At 39.7% G+C, this 18164-nt stretch overlaps 1 protein-coding gene and 1 long non-coding RNA gene across 2 annotated transcripts; both read left to right on the plus strand.

Moving 5' to 3' along the window:
• The first annotated feature begins 1064 nt into the window (after nt 1-1064).
• Nucleotides 1065-2800, plus strand: LOC109628862 (uncharacterized). The gene is made up of 4 exons (XR_002202677.2): nt 1065-1159; nt 1260-1286; nt 1739-1761; nt 2472-2800. It is a non-coding gene; the product is annotated as an uncharacterized lncRNA (long non-coding RNA).
• A 2055-nt stretch (nt 2801-4855) lies between these two features.
• crbn (cereblon) lies at nt 4856-15808 on the plus strand. Its single transcript, XM_020087038.2, has 11 exons — nt 4856-5013; nt 5285-5397; nt 5890-6092; nt 6360-6509; nt 7893-8055; nt 8608-8670; nt 8782-8866; nt 9013-9128; nt 10436-10500; nt 12518-12649; nt 13625-15808. Exons 1-11 carry the CDS (start codon nt 4941-4943, stop codon nt 13812-13814), a joined length of 1353 nt encoding a protein of 450 aa, XP_019942597.1. The 5' UTR covers nt 4856-4940; the 3' UTR covers nt 13815-15808.
• The last annotated feature ends 2356 nt before the right edge of the window (nt 15809-18164 follow it).

The following is an 18164-nucleotide window of genomic DNA, read 5'->3' on the forward strand; positions in this document are numbered from 1 at the left end:
CTTTTTATGTTCAAACAAGGATTTAAGATTCAATTGTTATAATAGAGAGGAGCTGGGATACAGCATCTGTAAGCTGTATATACAGAGGTGGTTATTCTATGATGTATTTAAATCTGTTACAAACCAAGTTTTTTGCATCAAGTGGTGAAGTAACTCATGTCTGGGCATTATTGAAATTTACCATATACATGATGTACAATAGCAACTTCAATAACATACCATGCTGGAGCATCTTTCTCCATAACACACTCCGAAGTCTGATTCATTTTGTTTTAGTTTATATCAAGCCAGTATCCTATGATCAACTAGAGAAAGACAATGTTTTTTCAGCTCATCATCACTGGGCAGGTGTGCCTTGATAAGAGTTTTTCCAAATAGTGATGATTTGCTTTCAGTTTTTTCTTTAAATAAGATCATTTGGTGGTTTTAGACGTGACACACAAAGGAAACAATCTATTTAACTGCAGGATAATGAACTTGTTTTTGTCAAAGGTTCCAATACTGTGACTCAGTGTTTTGCACAAGTTGCATAAACATAAACCTTACATAACATTAAACAAGGTGTAATTGCTAAAAGAATATTACAATTACATTTGAGCAGTTCTAAGTGACTATTACATTACATGTACTTTATTCAGGGTACTTATACTGTAAGTATTTGTTTACTTCTACTGTACTCCTTTAGATGGAAATGTTCCTTTTACTGCATTATATATGACAGCTATAGTTTCTGTACTTTTCCACCAGATATGTCACTGAACATAAACTAACTTATAGAATCAGTCTCAAAGGAGCTTTCACTACAGAACAAGAAGTTTTTACTTTCAAACATTCACATTTGTGTTTGACTTTACTGCAGTTAACTTTTAAAACAGGGTTTTTACTTATTTTTACATCGATATTAGTACTTTTACTATCATGCAAATGGATCATAATACTTTTTTTTTCATTTTTCTTCAGGGAACATTTCAACACAGAACTTTTACTTCTAACAAAGTACTTTACGTCAGTTATACTGATGCTTTTTACTTCCATCACCACCTGACCCTTTGGACTACATTTCCCATGATTCAACTATGAGCAGATGACGTCAAGATCTGTATAAATACCGCCCTCTGTCTTCGTCACATCCTCTTTCCATTGCTCTTCTCGCTTCGAGGTACAGAGAAATATTTCGCCTCCGACAGAATCCAAACTAATCGTTGTGCTTTCTCAATCATCCGCAGTCATTAATAACCTTGTTGTGTTTCTCTTCACAGAATCTTCTCCACACGATGAGAGCTAAGGTAAGATGGAGTCTGTAGTTGGTTTGCTTCCTGTTCCCGCTGCAGTCAACGCTGCTAGCTAACCAGCTAACATCTCTGTGAACCCTCCTGCTGATAACTCTGTTTCTCTTTAGATGTCTCTGCTGCTCTGTCTGTCCTCCAGTGTTTAAACAGCACTATTTATCTTAGCTTCAGCAGCTAACAGCACTGTACCATGTGCTGATTAATGCTAATGCTACCTGAAGGCCTTGTGTGCTGCACGCCGCGGTGTTTGCAGTGGTTCACCTCTGACGACATGCAGCTGCTTTTATCCTCCATGTTTTCTGGACATTTATCAAACAGGCCTTTGTTACTGGTGTGAGATCAATGTGCTGCTTCTGTCTGTCCCAGTAACCATGCTGTCTGTCAGTGGGAGGGGACACATGGTTTACATCTAGATTCCACACTAATACATGTTCCTTTTTGTCTTCCAGTGGAGGAAGAAGCGTATGCGCAGGTGAGCATCGATAATCAACTAAACATTTGAAAAGCACGTGTACTCATGTTGAGCAACAATATCTTTTAATCATTCCCAGGGTCTTAAAAATTCTTACGCCAACATCTCATTTGTACATTTTAGCTGCTCTACTCATCTCATTATTTACCAGAACAATATAGCAGTAGACCGGCTACAGCTGAGGTTTACACTGGTGGTACTCTAAAGATAATTGACAGAACTGCAGTCTGTGGGTACCACAATATTTTTTTGTAGTATTGAAGTAAAGTTTTAGTCCTGTGTGAAAACATTTGGTGATTAAAATTGACCTTGAAAGGCCATGGCAGTTGTGTTCCCTAAATATATAAAAATGTACACATGTGCTGTAAAGTCTGTCCTGACAAATGCAGGCAGGATGATATTCACGCAAACATAACCAACAAGTTTTGTTAACTTGGCAAAAAGCAGGTATACATTTCTCTAGACATCAAATATCTGTCAACTTTGAGTCGAAGGTCCCAATCAATAAATCACAACTTGTAGTTGAAATAATTCAGTTGGGATTTAACCTACATTATCAGATTATAGTTTGTTCTGGATTGATGCTATTAACATCTGAAACATGTTGAAAGCATAATTCCCTGTGATCTGTCCTGATAATGTACTCCACAATAGACATCTACTAGGAAACCTTGTACATTGTCCTGATAGCTGCTTTTTCTTTTCAATAGGCTGAAGCGTAAAAGGAGAAAGATGAGGCAGAGGTCCAAGTAAGCCCTCATCGCTACAGCTGTGATCCCGTCCGAGCCTCTCCATACGACTGACACGCCTGGCAGAAGGACTGTGGAGCTGCCATCAGCGAAACAAAGGCCCAAACCTGTTTTCAGAAGACGGCACAACTCGAGCCAGCAGTGAATGTCGGCCTGGAAGACGGCAAAGACGCTGGACCGATATTGCAACATCAGAACGGCAGCTGCTGTGTTCATGGACCATTATACATATTGTTTACCAACTGTCATGTGGTGTATTGAACAATAAATGAACACTGTTTAAAAGTTGACCCTGTTCCAGCCTGTTAACTTGATTATTACAATATCTGTTTCTTGTTTTGGTTGCACAACATGGAGGACAGTGTTAGCTGTAGCCCAGGTTTTCTTAGTGTTGGAATGTAAGTTACTACTAAACCTCACTAAGATTTAACTTGGATCATATTTGCTGGTGCAGAAATGACAAAATGCTATATTGAATCCTGGAAGCACTGATGTGTGTTAGACTGCGTAAATCTCATCTAGCTATGCAGGTGAATAAGATGCGTCTCCCTCTAATGGTGTAGAATTTTGCTGTGAAGCACAGCTCTAGAACACAAGTGGCAGCACAGTTTGGATCAATAACCTATTGGACTGAGAAAGGATGACGTCACAGGCCCCACACTCAAATAATTGTAGCTTAGTCATTGATCAGATGTCCAAATAATCATATTATTCAAAATGTCCAAATTTAGGGCATATCCATATGTTGTCTTAAAGCCAAATTAATAGAATAGATAGAAATACTTAAATCATTCCTGAGGGAAAATTCTTGTGTTGCAGCAGTACAGACATGTGCAATAAGAACAAGTTAGGATCCCATGAGCACCCACACAAGCATTAGCTATTATTTCTGTGGTCCACGACAAACGCAGCATAAACAAACCGCTCATGTCATTAATTAACTCAAGTACAGATGAGAAATTTGATAAAGCTTTTAGCTCAACCCTGAGCCATAGTCATCCATAGTTATGCTGCTATAGGCCTAGACTTCTGGGGGATCACCCATCAGGCACCAGAAACCAGCACCTTCTCTCTTCTTTCTCTACCTTGTTTATTTTATTGTATTTTATTACATGTCTCTTATCCTTGGGTCTTCTCCTCCCCTCCTTGGTCCGTGCTGTGCGGGTCTCCGGAGCCCGTCCTGGCTCAGGTCCTGATGAGGGATGGACCTAGTGGAGGTCGCCGGTCTGTCGCAGGGCTGACATGGAGGGTCACGCAACCACCAGCACTCTCACCTGAGGACCTCTCACCTTTGGAGCCATGGGTCCACCTGCTGCGCATGTTGGACTATTAGGGAGGCAGGAGTGCCCGGGGAGCCAACGCACCCTTGGAAGACCATGCCAACGTCCACATGGAGATTCCTGGGCTGGATTCAAGCCCGTGACCTGAGACTGTGACTCCACCCCCCCCTCTCTATTTCCTTTTGTTCTCCTATGTTTTTTCTACACTCAGCCCAACTGGTCCTGGCAGAGGCCGTCCACTCCGAGCCTGGTTCTGCTGGAGGTTTCTTCCACCTGGGAGTTTTTCCTCCCGCTGTTGCTCATGCTTGCTCGATGTGGAACAAGTTGGATTTTTTAAGATCTTGGAATTTTGTGCAGCACCCTGTGACAACTGTTTTGTTGTGATACCATGCTATTTAAATACATTTGATTGATTGATTGATTGAAATAAGTCATTATTTAAACAGATGTTGGGTAAAGCACAAGATGTTAGTCTCTTCTCTCACTCTGAATTAAGCTTCTTGGTGATATAACCAAACGGTGAGGTACAGTAATACAGTCTTTGGTGCTAAAACACAGTGTTCATCAGAAAGCATTAACTTAAACTTGGACTGTGAAATAGCATATAACTTTTAGATGATTTTTGTTTTGTAAATCAATGTTTATTTTGAAAGAAATGCATGAAAGCACCCAGACTTTGGTCATAGCCCAAACTGTTATATATTTTAACTTTCATGTTTTTTAAGACAATCCCATGTAATTATAACAAGCAACACATACATATGTTAAGTAAATGTAATTAACTACTTTACTCAGTTTTGTTTGTCTTTACAGGTGGTTTATAACCTACATTTTAAATGCAGATATACATACATACATTGGATATATGTATAAAATAACGTTTGACTCACTTATTTGCTTGTCTGTTGTACCTCAGATATACTTGTTCTTGATCATATCATATCATTTGTGTTCATTCTTCTAAAGTTAGTCTCAGAGCTGTGACATCATGTTGTCTGCTGGAAGTGTTGAAACATTTATTTCTGTTTCATTCTTTTGGCGCAGGGGACTCTTACTAACCGAGAGGGGGCGCTGTGGAGCTCACTGAGGAGGCCGCAGCTCACTGAGGAGGCCGCAGAAGAAGACGAGTCTGTATTGTAAACACAGGGATATGGCTGACGAGAGGGCTGGAGGCGAAGACGACATCAACGACAACATGGGAAACCAGTTACAACTTTTACCAGGTGACGATTCAACTCCCAGAAGCTCCGCTCGTAGCTTCACCTGCAGAGAGCTGATCTGTTCCCCCGGCTAGCTAACATAGCATGGCTGCACAACAGGCCACTGTACAGACAACTCATCCTGACTGAAACCACTGCTTTCGCTTTCCGTTCATTTAATAGCGTCACTTTCATTTGTTAAGCTGATGAAGCTGCCACTGTGGCGTTACTTAGGAGACACCCAGGGAGCTAACTAGCCTCTCTGATAGCATCTTTTGTCTTTGTGATATAACAGACAATGAGGAAGAGGAGGAGGAAGATGGCATGGAGACTGAAGACCGAGACAGTGAAGAGGCAGGAAAGCCCAACATCATCACCTTTGACCCCAGTCTTCCCACATCTCATGCTGTGAGTGACGCCACAGTTTCATGTGTCATGTCTTTTCTAAATATTCAATATCACACGTGTGCAACATCTATGGTGGCGCTGAAGTGCAAAACACAACAAAACACAACAGCAATTAAGAAAACACAGTGACAAATGTTAAAACACAATAGCAAATACAAAAACACGATGACAAATAAGAAAACACAACAACACATAAGAGCACATGATGGCAAAAATGAACATGCTTTGTCACCATTTTACTTTCTCCATCCAGTCAGCGATGAGCTGGTACCTTGTCGTTAGAAGTTAATGCTGTTGTCTTTTTTATTAGCTGCGATTTGACATTGGGATATGTGATTTGTTGTGATTTGTGATCTGATGTCAGGATTTGTACTTCACCAAACACCTTCCAAGTGTTTTTATTAGCCTTCACAGAGCTGTGTTGTGTTGTGAGTCCTCAGCATCTGTTGTGGTCATGTTGTGTTGTGCTGACTCTGACCCCTGCCTGGACAGTATCTGGGTGCAGACATGGAGGAGTTTCATGGCCGCACAGTCCATGATGACGACAGCTGTCAGACCATCCCTGTGCTGCCACACACGGCTGTGATGCTGGTGCCAGGACAGACGCTTCCTCTTCAGCTCTTCAGGCCACAGGAGGTCAGCATGATGAGAAGCGTCATCCAGAAAGACCGCACATTTGCTGTCCTCGCACACAGGTACAAGTTTATGGAATTGACACTTGGTGAAGATTATTATTAGAATATTATTATTATTAATATTATTATAAGTCAGAGAGCTGTCGTCAGGGGTCAATGTGCTCTAGCTCAGAAATTGTCACATTTTAAACAGAACACCTTCATTAGAGCTTCAAAGCCTGGTCAATAGTAAATACCCACATCTGTCTAACTCCCCTCATACAGTGCAATGCTAAAAATGGATTACTCTCTAATTGTAATGGCATTGTTTTATATCTATTCCTGCAGTGATGCAGGTGATCCAGATGCAGAGTTTGGGACGACAGCGGAAATCTATGCGTACCGCGAGGAGCAGGAGTACGGCATTGAAACTGTCAAAGTGAAAGCTGTAGGGAGGCAGAGATTCAAGGTCCATGAGATAAGAACTCAAGCAGATGGGTAAGTTGAATTGGCCCCATAAACCAGGACTCTTATGAAATGTCCCCCTCACTGAATAAAGACAAACACTGCCTAGGTTCTCACTATAGTCATCATGACTCCGAGCCATGCAGGTTTTCTGTCAGAGTTCTTTAAACAGGAATTTGGTGAATGGGATTATTTTCAATCGACCACCTGATAACATAGAAAGCCTGCAGTTCTCTGGACTACAAACGACACTGTATGTGTGATTTGTTCAGCCATTACGTGGAGCTCAGTGTAAAGACTGCACTTGGTTCAGAATTACTCAAAAATAGTGGTTCCCTGGTTCACCACTAGAGGCCACACAAACTCTGCATATCGTCTGAAAACAGTGAAGAAGTATCAGCCAGTCGCCACCTCTTGTATTTATTTGTGCAGCTCTTATTCACATTAACATGTTATTCAACATGCACTTTTGAGTTTTAGATCATATTTATAGTTTTGCCCTAAAGATGAGTTTATGTTTAGCCATAAAGAGCTAATTTTGCTGCTTATTCAATTGTTGTAGTCATACTATATATGCGTGGGTACATTCTCCAATGCTCAGGAAATTGTTCAATTTCATTTTCATTTTTTTTAAACTGAGTCCTCATTTCCATCTTTCTGTGGTTTTTATTATATAAATCACACAAATGGCTGGACATAATGCTGTTGACCTCTTATTGTCCTGCAAGTGACCTTAATAAGTGTAGATTTCAAGATAACAGTCAGTCAAATGGAAGCTGCTGTGGTGGCCTCTGTGTGCAGTGATATTTACTATATTCATGATATTGTTAATGTGACATGGCATTTTCACCGCCACACAAGATAAATGTAAAAATATGTATTATAAATATATTATACATATTATACCATGACACCATGTCCTCAATGTAAAGGGCAATTCTGCAGATGACTGCAGATTTATTTGAAAAAAGTCATGTTGCTAAAGATCCTTGAGAAGCAAATACACAAGCCAAGTTTATGTCTTTGAATTAAATTTTAACCGTAGTGTTTTGTTGTCCTTTAGTTTGACATTCCTAAGTAATGTTTTGAATGAAATACTGTTTGTTTTTAATATCAGACCATTGAACAAACGGTGCAGAAATCTTCAGAGAGCTCACTGAGAACATCTCTGATGATGAGTTTGAAGGAAAACTTCTTCCTGCTGTGAAAATGTACATACCGCACCTTTTTACGATCACCTCACATTTACAAACATCCTGTCATACACCAGATCTCTTCCAGCCAGCAACCAGTTGTTAAATCCATTACTCATCTCCTCACTTTCATCTGACTTCTGTCATCTTTCACATTTCCCTCCCTCCCCCTCTGTTGTTCCACAGCCTCTTGTCATTGTCTCCCTTTGTTTTTCTGCTCCAGGATCAGACAAGCCAAAGTACAGATCCTTCCAGAGCGAATCCTTCCAGACCCCCTCTCTGCCGTGCAACTCACGCCCCTCACCAGGCTCCACATGCATCCTTCTTCCAAACCCCCAACACAGAGCTGCAAAAAGTCTCAGTGCTGGTGGACTAAATATCAACAGGTCAGACACACAAACACACATCAGAACTGTGCAGCAATTGTAGAACTTTCTTTGTTGCTATTGTACACTTCTGAATCAAAAACTGAGAATCCTAACTGTTCAAGTTAAATATAAGGCTCCTGGTAACAATAATTTATTATATTTCCCTTAAATCTTTTTCTCAATTAATAGTACATCCCAAGTCTCAGAATCTTCTAATGTCTATTTTAGTTTGACCATCAATGTAGAGCCAAATGTTTTAGCATGTTTACATTAAAAATGACCTAAAAGATGGATTGATTATCAGAGCAACCACCAGTTACTTTTTTGTCAATTGAATAATAGTTAAATTAGTTATTGCTGCAGCTTTTTTAAAAAAAACTTACACAGAAAGTTAAAGTGGTATCAATGTGCAGGACTTCACAAAATTCAAAGATATAAAAGTTAAAAAACTAAACAGAAAAAACATATATATATATAGAGAGAGAGAGAGAGAAATTGAATGGATGTTGGGTCCTTCAGTAAGAATCAGATCAGATTTACTTGACTAATGGTTCGACTTGTTCATCACAGAGGAAGTTTCACTGTGCCAGTCTGACGCCGTGGCCACCCTGGGTTTATGCACTCTATGACTCTGTGAGTAAATCAGTCCTGTGTGCACTGCTTGGAATTTCCTCGGTACATAAACACCACACAGCTGTGAATGTAAACCACGTTGATTTCTGCCTCTTGTGTTCCACCTCACAGGAGTCGCTCATGAACAGAGTGAAGAAACACCTCCACGAATGGGACGAGAATCTGAAGGATGATTCCCTCCCTACGAACGCCGTAGGTCAGCCTCTGTTCTGTTTATTACAGATGGATCACAGACGTATACACACACACATATGCACTCACATGCTTGCCTCTCTGTTTCTGCTCTTTGTGCTTTCTTTTCTTTCATCCCTCCTTCTCTCTCTCCTGTCTGGTTTCTGTCAGACTTCTCCTACAGAGTGGCTGCCTGTCTGCCCATAGACGATGCTCTGCGGCTCCAGCTGCTGAAGATAGGCAGCGCCATCCAGAGACTCCGCTGTGAACTGGACATCATGGACCGGGTAAGGAAGACGTCCCAGGTGACCGTGCATCCCTGCTCCAACACACCTAACACTAAGTCTCCCTTTTACCCTGAAACCTCAGCTATTCTTTGCCTCATAGTTTGATTTGAGCTTCATCTGCTTCTGCCTCTGATGTTCTTTAGTTTATTTAACCATGAGTGACAGGAGCTGCCTTTGTTGACGCTCAGTTGACCTTCGCAATCAAAAAAGTGTGTATTCAAGTTCAAGACTAGCAAAGAGAGTTTGATTTAATTCCTGTAACAATGAATTTTAAAAGATAAATAGTCCACGCACAATATACATCAGTGTGTATTACGTGCCATTTCCTCAGCAGTCGGACCCGACAGTAAAGTCTATACTGCGCATGGTGACTATATCCATGTGTTGTCTGAAATTCCACTGTGATGGTGAGTTGGATCCAGATTAAAGAAGCTGTTCTTACTTTATCTTGCCTTCCTCTCCTCTCCACTAACATCCACATTTTAACATAAACAGTACAACGTAGTCTGGCCTCTGTCATCCTGGTTTCCCTCAGTCCTGTGTGTCAGGACAGTTACACGTTCTTTTTAGCCACAGTTGATCTGGGACTGCATCGTCAATCCATCACTTTGGTCCAGACTGAAATACCTCAACAACAACTGGATGGATAGCATTTGTCAGCCCCACAAGGAATCCTAATAACTTTGGTTAACCTTTGCTCTAGTGTCCCCTTTAGGTCAAACCTTCATTAGGAAACATTCTTCAGGGACTCTTGAACAAATGAGTTATCTTAAAAGTCCTAATTTTGTTTGGTATATTTATTAAAACAGGGGTGAGGGATATCACGTGGTCTTCATCATGAAAGAAATGGTTAAAGCAGGTTTAACTCCAGGCATAAATAATCTGCACAAATATGGTATGTACCTGAAGTGGAATAAGATTTTTGAAAGCAATCATAAACATTTATCGATCAAAGGAATGCTTTGATTTGAACTCTCAGTATGATTTAACTTTGGATTCTATAATGACAGAAATGACATATATGTCTCTGTGAAGAAGGCCAGTCTCACTGTAACCCAGTCACAGACAATAAGAGTGAGAGAGATACACAAGCTCTAAACACAAAGAACCACAGTTGCATTACTAGGCGCTTTACAGCTGTCACTGGATGTGTGTCTGCCCGTCGTCTGCTGTGCTCCTTGGTCACACTGAAGGTCTGACCTCATGTCACCCAGCTAATGGCTCTGATGGATTATTAGCATCCCCAATGAGAACAATTTGACATCTATATATCCTGTAAACACTTAACTTTATCCTCTCTTCCTCAGTGCACGTCACTGTGCTGTAAGCAGTGCCAGGACACAGAAATCACCACAAAAAATGAGATCTTCAGGTGAGGAACATCCTTTTTAGTGCTTTTTTTAAAATCAGTATTTTTGCATGCTGTAGCTTACTTACAAATTATTCTTAGCACAGTGTGAATAAAAGCTTCAAGAGACTTGACATTTTGTTTGAAATAAGTCATTAATCATCGGTGCCCGGCTTCCTCCATCTGGCTGGTTACCAAAACAGAGAGCTAAAAAGCCAGTACTGCTTATTTAGTCTAATAATCAGCACTGACAGCCCTCTCGTCATCTAATTTGGTAATGATATCAAAAATATAACATGATGCAACATTTGAAACTCCTAGATTCACAAAGGGCTTTCACTGAAGTATTTGTTCATCTTACTTTTAAGATAAATACAACCAACAACAACTTTTCCAAGCTTTTTACCTTTCTCAAGTTTTTATTAATAGAAAAACCCGAGCTGTGTCTGCATCAGAGTTTGATAGAATTGACACAGTTTAGATTAAATTATATCAAATTAGAACTCAAACAGTCTGAGGCTGCAATGTATTTTTTACCTCCATCACTGTAATCATTGTAATTATTAATACGTCAAAGTTGACGCACATCGAGTGTGGCTGTTGCATAAAGTCTGGGTTTACATCATGAGTGTCTCTGCTCTGCTTCTCCACACTCACACTGTGCACTCACTGTTGTGTAATATATTTTTTTAACAGTCCCTGTGGTGTGGACTGATTAATGTGTATTTCCAAGTCTGAAACACATATCCAACACCTATGAAATTGTCCAGTTGCTCACTGTAGAGTTTATGAGGAAAGTGGATTCGCTGTTTTGTCTGAGGTCATCCAATTAATCTCAGCGAGTGAGTGATCTTGTGGTTAATATGATTTGTGAGGAAGATATTAGAAAGTCTCTTTTTCTTTTCAAGCACACGTCCACTAAATAATGTCACTACATATATACTACGTAGTATAAATGGGGTAATGCATTTTCCATTATGGACCCAAACTTCACCTGGAGTAGGGTAAAAGGCTCCTGGAGGAAATGACTTAAAGTAAAGTTTGTGCTGCTGACTGTACAAGGTTTTATTCTCTGCAAGGACCTGTGCTTTTGAAGATTTATTTTGAAGTCGAAACAAACTTTCCACCCTCATAGTTGATTGTTTGATTATTGATGTTTGGAAAAACAATTATGACAAACTGGACTTGTTCTTCATCTTATGTGTGAAACTTGATTCAAAAAAGATTTTACTTCAGTTTGAACATATGTTGTTTAAATTTGAATAAAAGAAATTGGATACTTCACCAAGCTGTAAATGTAACACTGACATTAACGGTACAGCTCTTGTAGATAAGCATTAGAATAAGCATTTATTACATCAGAGGTTTTGCTTTCACTTACATTTTTCTTTATACACATTTAAAGTTCCAGTGTGTAAGATGTAGGTGAAAGGAATTTTTGGCAGAAATTGAATAGAAAATAATCCTAGTGATGTTTTTAATGGTGTGTTTCATCTAAATTGTTTGAATTGTTGTTTTCTTTACCATGAAATGGGCCCTTTATATATAAATACTTTATATTTACATGGAGGGGGGTCCTCTCTGTGGAGGCCGCCATGTTTTTTACTGTTGTTTAAACTGGACAAACTAAAACCTTTTGAGTTTTTATGACAACTGAAGCTACCACAGGTTCTCTTTCATGTTGGGAAGGGGAGGGTGAGGTGAGGGGTATCCAGCTGCAACATGCAACTTCTCCTCTAGATGTCACGAAATTCTACACACTGAACCTTTAATGCACATATTTTCCTTGACATTGTATGTTGCATCTTAAAAAACTCTGTTTAGATTTGAATACTGCTTGGCTACACACACAAGTTTTTTGTCTACCTATTGAATGGTTGGTTTAGAGTGGATACAGATTTTAAATTTACATTTTTAGCTTTTATGGAGTCTCTGTTCTGTCTCGTTGGATCATTTTGATATTTCATTTTTGGCCGAGCTGTTTTATAAAATGGTACCTGCTGCTGCTGACATCCTCCACCTGTCTCTCCTCTCTCTGCAGCTTGTCTCTGTACGGCCCCATGGCGGCGTATGTCAACCCTCACGGTTACGTCCATGAAACCCTGACTGTCTACAAAGCCAACAACCTCAACCTGGTTGGCAGGCCATCTACACTGCACAGCTGGTTTCCAGGGTAACTCCTCTGCACTCATGCGTTTTTCTCTCCCACCCAGATTAGTGAATAATACAATACATAACACACAGTAAATTGAGTGACTCAGTCCTGTCACTATGATTGTCAGTGTTTTTATAAATGTGTCCTTTTAAATGAGACTTCAGCACCTTGCGTTGAAGGTCCAGCTTGAATCCATTCTGATGTTGCCCACTGCCTGAAATTTAAAGTCTTTGACATTATGTTGTTTTATTATAAACAGTAACGTCATTTATTATTGATGGAACGTCTCTTTCAGCAGAGATCAGCAGAGACTGAGACCTCACTCAGGCTCAAAACTTTCAAACTATCAAATCAGACTATTGATCTAATAATATGACACCTAGTTTTATTTCCTGTTACATAATGCATGAAGGTTATTATTCTTTCATGAATGGAAATTAGTTGAGATATGAATTTCAAGAGACCCTAACAAGATGCGGATCAGTGGAATAATTGTTATATGATTAGAGAATGTAGTTGAATTAAATTGCATTGATCAATATATTGATCGATTTCTATGCTCGATTCTCATTTAATTAGGAAGCTTTAGGAGGATGTGAAATCCTGGTGCACTCTGACATAAGTTGGTTGTCGCGTTTATAAGATACCAGTACAAAGATGTCATTAAGGATTTGTGATGAAGAATATATCTATGAAATGTCAAATCAAGGTTTTGATGATTAAACTGTAGGTTTTGATCAGGAGCAAATGTTTTGCTCTTTGTTACTTTACAGAGGTGTTTGACCTTCATCGTGCAGAAGCTGTTTCCATAATTATTAGAAATGTTTCTCTGAGCTCACGTTAAATGTTAGTTTGTAATTCCTCCATTAGATGAATGGTTCTCTGGACACGTGAGTCACATACAGACGGGGATTTCTGAAATTATGAATCTGATTTCTGGAAGCATATCTGCAGACGCTTGTGACATATGTTGCCCTGTTGCTCTGCTGTCAGGTACGCCTGGACGATCGCTCAGTGCCGGACTTGCGGCTCTCACATGGGCTGGAAGTTCACTGCCACCAAGAAGGACTTGTCTCCACCTCGCTTCTGGGGTCTGACCCGCTCTGCAATGCTTCCCCGCATCCCCCAGGTTGAGGGCGAGGGGGAGGAGGGGAGGGGCAACTCTCGCCTCTTCAGCCTGTGACGTCAGTCCATGGAACCCGCCCCCTCCTCAAGTCTGGATCTTCAGCCACTCTCTATAGCTGTGATTACTATTAGTAATCAATGCATCACACGCCTCCTGTCACACCTGGCAGCAAATCCATCATATTAGTGAAAAGGTCAGTCAGCCAAGATGGAGGCGATGATTATTCTTAAAGGTTCTTAAAATGAGAAGGCAGTGATGCGTTGCGATAAAGTGAGATGGAAATGCAAAGTAACAGATCGAACAGACTCATTCTATGAAGCTGTGACATCCCAGCATGCAGTTCCTCTTTCAGACATTTTCTTGGTATTAACAACACAAACACATACAAACACAAAGGCTATGCTTAATGTATAATTTCCCCTCAAATCTCTGTAATGGAGGGTGTGACTGTATGTAGTTCATCGACAAGTAAGCTGCGTTAGACAACCTCAACAAACAGCAAATCCACTTATTCAGATCGCTTTGCGGTTTCTCAGATGTGATTTCTGTCATTTCAGCTGCTGTTGGTCAGCGGAGGAAACTGTTTGAATGAAGGGTGCCTCATGTGAGTGTAGATCTGTCAGGATATGAGGATATTTTGGATATCGGAATTAAATAGGATGTATTTTTGTATACAAGAAAATCGGAAACAAATTGAACGTCCATCATCATTCATGTGTGGAGTGTTTTATTTATTGTCACACCAGTTTTGTGTAATAAACAAAAATACTGAGGTGAAAATAATGATGATGTGTAGTATACTTGATATAATCGGTGTGCGTTTTTGTATTTAAGGTAATCAAGGTGATTTTCATGTCCGATGATGTGCGTCAGGAGTCAGCGCGTTATCCTTGTTCGCTCAAGTGAAATTTTGAGAAGTCTCCTGGCAGACTGTTTTCTTTTTTTAAAGGTCGGAGCTAATGAAGACAGAGTGAGACGAGCCTTCTTTATTTAGTTTGCTCATTTTGTGTGGTATATTAGAAAGCTGTGCCTACGCTCCTGCTGAGTGTCTTCTGACAAATGTGATAAAGCAGCGAAATGCATATGTGAATGAAAGATAAAAAATAGCAAAGTGATGATGAGACTTTTGATTTAATTTCATCTTTTTCGGGTTTGTCCTTGGTTCGTAGTCTCACAGGATTCAGGATATTACTTGCGATATTGTCGTAAGGTGCTGGCTCACGTTTGTATAAATGTAAATGTAGATAAGAGGCGATTATAGCGTTTGTTGTGTAATATAACTGCTGTTCTACTCTGTAGAAACGGACTCTTATTTCTCATATCTCACATGTTGGACAAAACTCTTGTCGTCAGTAAGCACTTGAACTCATTGAGAAAACATCTCAAGGTGTTGGTCGGTCTAATGAAATGTTTTGGGGGTTTTCTCAAAGGAACAGTTTGACATTTTGGTCTCTTACAGAGAGTTAGATGAGACGATCGGTACCACTCGTATATTTCGGATAAATATGAAAACTCCTTGCTGTAAAGTTATCATCTAACTCTGTGTCAAAGCAAATAAGTGTCAAAAAATATCAAACTGTTCCTTTAAAGGGAAACAACATTCTATAGTTATAGAACACACCTTTGAACATAAGTTTGGTTTTATTGAATCTTTTAATTGATCCATATATTCTTATGGTAGTACCTCAAAAATCTGAAAATGGGAGCTTCTTAGACAATATTTCAAAAAAAAGAAAAAGAAAGAAAGAAAATCTTGTCCAAACATTTTCCATTAATTCTCAAGTTTGATGTCACATCAGCACATCATTGAGAAGAGTTTTCATCATAAGAGTAATTCATAAAATCTTGTGTAACATCTCTTTTGGTCAAGTTCTCTTGTCATATCACTAGTTCTGTGTTTGCCAGGCTGTCTGACTTTCATTCATCCCAACAATAAAATGCTTCACTGAAGAAATCAATCAGTGGCACGGTTCCAAAGAAGGCCTCTGCTTGTTTTCCAATCACACCCCTGTACCATAGAATGAAATAAACATCCAGTTATTATCCTGTGATCCTGTTCTCATGTGTTTGTCACCAGAGATGTTGTGTACACGGATCAGACACAACGTTAAAACAGGTGGTTTGAAGCCAGTTTAAGTTATAGACAGGACAATGTAAGGACATTTTGGCCGGTCTTAGGGTAAATGTTGGGGTATTTAGTTGTGATGGTTAAAGTTATGCTATGGGGCTATGGGGGAATCTGTCATGTAGTGAAGGGCCCTTCAAGTTGACATAACCAAAAGGACATACCTCCACCAAGGCTGATAGGAGACAGACAAACAAACTAGAATGACACTGACAAGAGCACATTCCTCCATCAAGGCCTCACAGCCCCCTTATGAAACTTACATTCACAAGATCCAGATTTTTATTTGGATCTGCACCAAATGGTTACACTCATTGATATCAGTCCCATAAACATGTCAGATTTTTTGTCATCTACATCCATGAATTATTCTCGGAGAAATCTGACAATCTCAATATCTTGAATCTTAAATCTTGATCTTAAATCTGCGCTTTTGTCCAGATGTTCCATCCTTCCTCCAAATTTCATGGAAATCTAAAACCCTCCTTGGTGGAAGTTACGAGTGTCCTCACGAAGACAGAAGTACAGTGGTTGTGTGTGTGTGTGTCGAGATGATGTATGCTCTTTTGACAAGCAGGTAAAAGCTTCTATGATGTCTTTAAATAATTTGCAGATCCAGCTAATTCCACGTGTGTCTTCTTGTGACTGTGGGCTTTTATGTGTCTGCACATGTTTCAATAATCTCTCGTGCAAATAAACGTGGGTGGAGGATCATTTGTATAGGCACAGCGAGAGTCTGTTAAGTCTCTGAGAGCTGGAGAGGAGACACGTTAACCATTGTGCTTCCCTGATGACTGGGGCATGAGGATCCCTCAAACAACAGCATTTCTAGTCATAGTTACGGCTCATCAACACGTGCATGCAACATGATTTCTTATCTCTCAGATCGGCTTGATGTGGGTCAGAGAAGGGCCCATTAAATTTTGTTCAGGATCCTGGATGTTTTATCACTTTCTTTAACACTGCGAGAGTTTATATAGTTTTTCGACATTTTTCCCAGGAAATAATTCATGGATCTTGATCTTTGATGTTTATTTAATCCATCAGTTGATGCAGTCAGTCGCTCCACATCCAATGAGTGAGTGAACTTAAGGTGGAGTTTGTTGCTGTGGGCTGTGAACATCCTCATTCACACGTGTGACATGAGATTTAGTCACATTGATTTAGTGCGCTAGTCCATGTGAATCTGTGTGTGTGTGCATGTGCATGTGCATGTTTAAGTGATGCAAGCACACATTCTCCTTCATATTTAAATCAAAGTCAGTGTTCATGTTGCAAAAACTGCCTGGTCAATTATTTCCTATATAAATACAATTATTCAGGCGTATGTAATGTCCTTATCGGTATAATCACAACTAAATATGTCTATTTAGAAATACAGTAAAAAACAGCTGCCTTGCATTGTTTGATCCTGAACCTAAATCAATCTTGTGTTACAGTGTAAAATGTATATTTTTCTCTGAGGAGCACACAGATTAGATAAAACTAGTAAAATGATCCTGAACAAGAGTCTTTGTGTCGTGTTCTCTCTGTCACTAGAAGTAATCATATTTCCTTCTGCCTGTGAAAAATAACTCACTTTGAATCTTTTTAAGGAGGATGGGCTTTCGAGTAATTTGGATCCTGTGGATAAATTGAATCGTTTCTATAAAATACACAGGAAGGAGCTATCTAAAGATCTGCTGGAACATTATTGATGTCTGTGCAGAAATCAGGTAATTGTAGCAGCCAATGTTAAATATGACAGGATCTAATCCAGAGCAGTACTTGAAACAGGGAAAATGTGGCTTGTAATAAATTCAGATGGATTTTGATTCTGAAACATCCACTCAGGTCTTCTCATGTTTTCTGCTTGCACAAACCATAATTACATTCATTAGTGCCCTCAGGAACAGTGGAAAGACTTAAGGTTGATGTGTCCATGTGAGCACATGGGTCTGATGAGGACACAAGCACAACAGGCTGGAATCAATATCAGGATTTAAATGTCTTATTTACTTCAGTAAATGATCAGGCTAGTGATTTGTTCATGAGCTGATGTGTTTTCAGAAGCATGGTCAGAGAAACTGGTCAGAACTGAGGAAAAAATGAATCCAACCAATCACAAAGAAGCATTGGAACCTTTCAGCTTGACAGGGAGCTGAAGCAAACAGCCAGGACGATGACGGAACAATTCTCAAGCTGTATGATAACATTTTTATAAATTGTCGTTCATGGAATAAGATAATAAAATACATCTGGAGAAAAGAGCGACTCTTTAAAATCTTTATTTACCAGTGTTT

Source organism: Paralichthys olivaceus, chromosome 2 (genome assembly GCF_024713975.1).
Source record: "Paralichthys olivaceus isolate ysfri-2021 chromosome 2, ASM2471397v2, whole genome shotgun sequence".
Classification (NCBI taxonomy): Eukaryota; Metazoa; Chordata; class Actinopteri; order Pleuronectiformes; family Paralichthyidae; genus Paralichthys; species Paralichthys olivaceus.